Below are 6,190 nucleotides of genomic sequence, written 5' to 3'. Positions count from 1 at the left end.
AACTAACTAATGTTCTTGCATTTTTATGTTGTTGTAATTTTATGCTATTGTGTTTTTATGTTGTAATTTATGTTGTCGTAATTTTATGTTAATGCGCTTTCATATTATATTTCACATTATTGTGTTTTTAAATTTTACATAATATATTTTAAATATTGTATATATTTATGTTAATTTAAAAATATAAATAATATAGAGACTAATAAATTATATTTTACAAATTAAATCAAGTAAAGGTAAACATTTTGTAAAGATAAAAGAAAAAATAAATATAATAAAACAACAAAAAGAAAATGAAAAACAAACAAACAAAAAAAGAAACAGAGTGAACAATACCCGCTACATGAAGCGGGACACTGTTCACAAACTTCAATTTACCGTGGCGTAGCGGACGTGATTGGGGGAGCCACTCACGCTAGAATAGCCGTGGATGCTAGAATAGAACAATTGTTGGAGTTGCTCTTATGGCACTATTAGAGCATCCACAATGGTTACACGATAGCCATTACACGATAGGGCTATCGTGTAAATGAGCTATCGTGTAACCGTTGCGGGAGAGGTTTACACGAGGGCTACACGTTCTATCGTGTAGCCCTTTAAACGGTAATATATAGGCGTGTGTTTTACTGCTTTGACTCCTCGGTTTGTGTGCCAAAATTTGACCGTTTGAATTTTTTTTTTTTTCAATTATTCTTCTCTTTATAACTACATCTTCCTCCTTCCTCTTCCTCACTTTCACTCTACAATTCTCCTTCTTCTTTCAATTTCTTTCATTCTTGTTCCTCTTTCAAGCGCTTTCATCTTATTTCTTCCGACAATGGCGGAATCCGACCACGGTTCTTCGTCTGATTCATCCGACGGTGTAGCTCATACGATCATGGAGGAGATAGAGTTGCAGAAACAACTGCTTGCTCACATCTATGGCCAGCCGGCTCCGGAGGCGGGACGTGTGAAACGTCACCGATCTTACGTCCACCGTGATAAAGAGGAAGCCCACCTACGTCTTATGCAAGACTACTTCAACGACAATCCGACGTACGGACCTACAGTTTTCCGGCGGCGTTTTCGAATGCAGAAGGAGCTTTTCTTGCGCATCGTGGAGGCTGTTCAAGGTGTAGATACTTTCTTCCACATGACCACTGATGCAATAGGTCGGGACTCTCTTTCCCCGTTGCAGAAATGCACGTCGGCTATCCGTCAGTTAGCCACTGGGCTCTCTGCGGATACTTTTGACGAGTATCTCAGAGTCGCCGACTCCACCGGGCGTGTATGCCTCAAGAAGTTCTGCAAGGCGGTCATCCGGGCTTTTGGATCCCATTATCTACGCCGTCCAACGCCGGAGGACATCACACGCCTTACCTAGATGCACGAGGTGCGACACGGATTTCCCGGGATGCTCGGGAGTCTTGATTGTATGCATTGGGGGTGGAAGAATTGCCCAAAGGCGTGGCACGGCGCCTACACACGCGGGGATCAGGGAGAGCCCACCTTGATATTGGAGGCCGTTGCATCCCACGATTTGTGGATTTGGCATGCCTTTTTTGGTGTCGCTGGTTCGAACAACGACATCAACGTTCTCAACCAGTCGCCTCTCTTCGCCGACGTGTTGGATGGAACTGCCCCGCCTGTGCTCTTTCAGGCGAACCATCGCTACTACCAGATGGGCTACTACTTGTGCGACGGCATATATCCAGAGTGGCGTTGCTTCGTCAAGAGTCCACCGATGGCGACAAATCAGAAGGAGGCGAGGTGTCACGACCGCACTTGCTAAGGATAGCAAATTCGGGAAAACCGCGACTAAGGGAGGGAATTTAGGAGCGGGATTTAGAAAGGGGCATATTCGTTTTCTTGATGACTCGACTTGTATAAAGAAATCAATCGAAATATCTAGATATCAATGAAGGCCACAAGGGGACCGTACATAATATTATTCAAAGGGGTACTCAACGAGTTTGAGTACATTATTAAATAGTACATATTGTTTTGACAGATAACATAATGTCTTAGTAAAATCAGTGTTTGCAGCGGAATAATAATTTGAATATATGTATGAAGACATATACTCTACTCTGAGGTACTCATCCTAGATTGACAGAAGCTCCGCTTGCACACTACATCCTCGATCACAGCTCAACCTGCACATTTATAAATACATGCAGGGCTAAGTACAGGAGTACTTAGTGGACACTTGCCGAAATTTACATACATGCATAATATTTTATTGTCAAGCCTTTCAATAGTAGTAAGATACGAGGGTTTTCCTTTAAAGACTCGTATTTACCAAACATAATATCATTTCTTTCATCAATAACCCGCGCAGGTATTTTATATCATTAATTACCATATCAGTAACTCGTGCCGAGAGGGAGGCCTCCCTCTACGGACACTATGATCGGCCAACCCGCTAGATGACTCACGATCACAAAGTGTACACTAATTCCGAAGGGATTTGCGGTCCCATCCAGAATCCGAATTCGATTAACATCAGATAGGCAATTAATAATAAAACATAAAGCATTTAGGCATTGACAATATCATTTAAATTCATAAGCATAAAGTCTTAACAATTCTAATATATAATTTTAGTTTATACGTAGAAAGCCTACCTGAATAGCAGACTCACGGTTTAGCTCTAACTCTGGTGCTTGACCTTTAATCCGAGAAAATAAAATAAGATTCTAATTCTCGAAAAATCTCAATAAATGAGGATGCGTGAAATGATTATGCATGACTCATATTCCTTTAATTAAATTATGAGATGCTAATCCTATTTAAGGAATTAAAGCTCGTCTTATGAGGTCGGATTATTAATCTTTAATAATCTACTCATCTTAAAATAATCTAATTCACTTACTAATTAATAATTAGTAAGTCTTAAAATCTTCTCTAATTAAATTTAATAGAATAATTATGAAGACCCAATTAAAATAAAATAATCAAGGCCCAAAAGGAATTTAATTCGAGCCCAAAAGAATAAATTCGAAGCCCAGTGCATTAATAATATTAGGCCCAACATCAATTAATTTATAGAGCCCAACACATGAGGCCCAAGATAATAAAATCATGAAGCCCAATAAGTGAGCCCATCATCACCCTTAAAATAATTAGTAAATTTTAATATTAATCTTATCTCGTCAAAACCTTAGACTCAAAACATTATCACATACTACCATTTAGGTTCGAAACTATTTATTCGAACATCAACATGCGCATTAATCATAACTCGTTCTATTTATGTCATCAAGTCAAATATTCCGTCATTTAAAAAAAAACAAAACCTATAATATTACATAGATAAATTATATCATCATAGATCATGCTTTCTCATACATAAAACAATTTAATCCTTTTCAAATAATCCATATTAATAAGTCGTTTGAAAAGAATTAATTTAAATGAGAGTTTAACTCAAAATATTTTATTTTATAATCCCTTTATAAATACTTGAAATAAAGAACTCCATTTAAATAATTAATTTAAAGGTCAATATATAATTAAATTAATCAAGCTCAATTTAAATTAATAATTAAGAGCTCAAATAATTTAAATAGATATAAGCCCAAATTAATTAGATAAATTAAGTCTATCATGTTTTTCTTTGAATAAGCCCCAAACAATTAAATTAAAATAGGCCCAAATAAGAAAGCCCAAAATTTTCGGCCCAAACCCGGCTCAAACCCGGCCCAAACCCAGCTGAAACCCGGCCCAAACCCAGCTCCCTTTTCTAACCTAAATATACACACACCAAATACACTCAAACACACACATTAGCTGCGCCCCATCTCTTCTTTCTCACTCTCTCTCTCGCCTTTCTCTCTCGGACCTCTCTCTCTCGTTTTCTGCCGTTCTGCCGCCGCCGCTGCCGTTCAACGGCGCCGTCGCCGCCGGCGAGCGGCGCGGCTTCTCCTTCTCTCTCCCTGAACTTTTCCCCCCCTCTTCTCCTCTATCTCTCTCGCTCAATCTCGGCCGCTGGAAAGGCACAGCAAGCGCAACCACGCCGATGTGCCGCCATCGCCGGGCCGCCGCCTGCTCCCTCATCCTCGCGGCAGATCCGCCGCCGCCGTTCAACGCCACGGCCGCCTGGAGCTGCTGCTGTTCGCCTGAGGTCGACGGATCTGGCCTTCAGTCGTTCGTCTTGCTCGGAGTTCCCGCCGCCGTTGGCTTGCCCGGAGTCGCCGCTGGCTGGCCCGCGATCGACGGCCAGCAGCTCGCTGGAGGAGCCGAGCACCGTCTCACAAAGGTAAGCCCCGGATCTCCCTATTCTCATTTCATTTTAAATTAAAAACTGAAACTCCTCTTTCCCTTTCTTGGCAGATCGGAGACAACCGCGGCTCCGTCGCCGTCCGTCAACCGCCGGCGACGACGAGCCACCGAGGCTGCCCTCCCCCTGACCTCGACTCACACACGCAATCAGCCAACACAAAGGGTTTTTGTGCGAGAATCATATACTGTAATTGCTCAAATAAAAGTTTTAACTCTTTCCTTGTAACTTCAGTTCACAAGTACATATTTAGTAACTGTAAATCTATGAATTTGCTACTCATTTTCTTCATTTATCAAAGCATATGTAAATCTGAGTTAATGAGCATGTGTTGGTATTCTGGAGTTGATGTATACAATTGAAGGATATTATAATATATAAATTAGAAATATAAACCTTGAATGATGAAAGATGTGGTGTCGTTTCTTGGCTGCGAGAGAGATGGTAGATGAATGTGAGAGGTGGGAATTGGCTGAAAAATGGTGTAGGTTATAAAAGAAAAAATGGGGTGGCTTGGATGGAAATTCTTCAACTTACAGGTATGAACACTTTCAGCCTGCATGTAAGACTGAAGAATTTCCTTCAGCATGCGCTCCAAATTTCTTCAGCATGCTTTAGGATTCAGCATGCTTAAGATTATTCTAATTAAAATATCTAAGAGATTAATATATTAATTATATGGTTCCAAACTCATTTAAATACATTTAAGACATATAAGCCTAATTCTTATTGAAGCATAAAATCCATTTGAGCTTGCTTCTAACATAAAATAAATTACTCATGGGCTTAAGTAAACAATCGATAAAAGATTCATATTTAACACTTCAGTGTTAAATTCTCCACAATAAATTAATGGACTCAAAATATATTTTGAGTGCATCATCTATTGAAAATAAAAAAAAATAAATCATCACATATATAAATTATCAAATTTATATAAGTTCGTATTTTATTAATGGAAGCTGAACTCTAATTACCATAATAAATCCTTAAATCAGTAATTAAAAGTATATAATCCTTAATAAAAAGTCGGGTCATTACACGAGGTTCAAGAAGATGCAAGAATCGGCACGAAAGGATGTTGAACGTGCCTTTGGAGTCCTTCAAGCACGGTGGGGAATAATTCGCAGTCCCGCGCGGAATTGGTACTTGGAGCACCTCCGGGACATCATGCTGTGTTGCATCATTCTCCACAACATGATTGTGGAGCACGAAGGTGAAGGAGCAACCAATTGGAGAGATGACGACGCGGGACATGGGGCGTCTAGCAGTGACTCGACGGAGAGTGGTCGAGCAACCCCCGTTTCATTCGAGGAATATGTCCAAAGAGATGCCCTTCTCCGAGATAGGCAGTTGCACGCCGCGCTCCAATATGATTTGATGGAGCATGTTTGGGCACGTTTCGGATCTCTAGGGCCGGAATAGTTATTTGTAGTATTTGTTTTTATTTTATTAAATTTTATGTAATTTTTAGGAATTTCAAAATTAATGCAATTTAAATTTGAAGTAAATTGTGTAATTTAAATTTATGAAATTAAACTTAAATGAAAAATGAAAAAATCAAAACTAATTCTATCATGTAACCCCACTGCAGCATCTTTACACCATGTGGTCCCCCCATCATAAAGTAGGCTATCATGTAAGCTATCATGTAACCCCATTGCGGATGCTCTTAGCGCCATAAGTGCCAAAAGGACCATTTTAAACATTTCCCTGCAGGGTTTAGATGTTCCATTTAGGGTTTAGATTATCCATTTATAATTTCTTGATTCTATTATTGTTGTTTCTGTTGCATGTATGACACTTATGGCACTATTAGTGCCATAAGTGTCATACGTGCAACCATAAGTGCCAACGGAAATCCAAAATAAAACCAAAGTAAAATCTTGGCACTTATGGCACTAATAGTGCCTAACCCGACCCGGCACG

The 6,190-nt window shown here is 39.7% G+C and overlaps 2 protein-coding genes across 2 annotated transcripts; both read left to right on the top strand.

The window, feature by feature from the left end:
- The first annotated feature begins 1,341 nt into the window (after positions 1 to 1,341).
- Positions 1,342 to 5,937, top strand: LOC131024497 (uncharacterized). Its single transcript, XM_057954007.1, has 2 exons — positions 1,342 to 1,749; positions 5,308 to 5,937. Exons 1-2 carry the CDS (start codon positions 1,364 to 1,366, stop codon positions 5,684 to 5,686), a joined length of 765 nt encoding a protein of 254 aa, XP_057809990.1. The 5' UTR covers positions 1,342 to 1,363; the 3' UTR covers positions 5,687 to 5,937.
- Positions 2,662 to 4,656, top strand: LOC131024506 (uncharacterized). The gene is made up of 2 exons (XM_057954017.1): positions 2,662 to 4,240; positions 4,315 to 4,656. Exons 1-2 carry the CDS (start codon positions 4,001 to 4,003, stop codon positions 4,621 to 4,623), a joined length of 549 nt encoding a protein of 182 aa, XP_057810000.1. The 5' UTR covers positions 2,662 to 4,000; the 3' UTR covers positions 4,624 to 4,656.
- Positions 5,938 to 6,190: the final 253 nt, after the last annotated feature.

Source organism: Salvia miltiorrhiza, chromosome 1, assembly GCF_028751815.1.
Source record: "Salvia miltiorrhiza cultivar Shanhuang (shh) chromosome 1, IMPLAD_Smil_shh, whole genome shotgun sequence".
NCBI classification, from domain to species: Eukaryota; Viridiplantae; Streptophyta; class Magnoliopsida; order Lamiales; family Lamiaceae; genus Salvia; species Salvia miltiorrhiza.
Note: the sequence above shows the minus strand (reverse complement) of the source record. Positions and strands in the feature narration are given on the sequence as shown.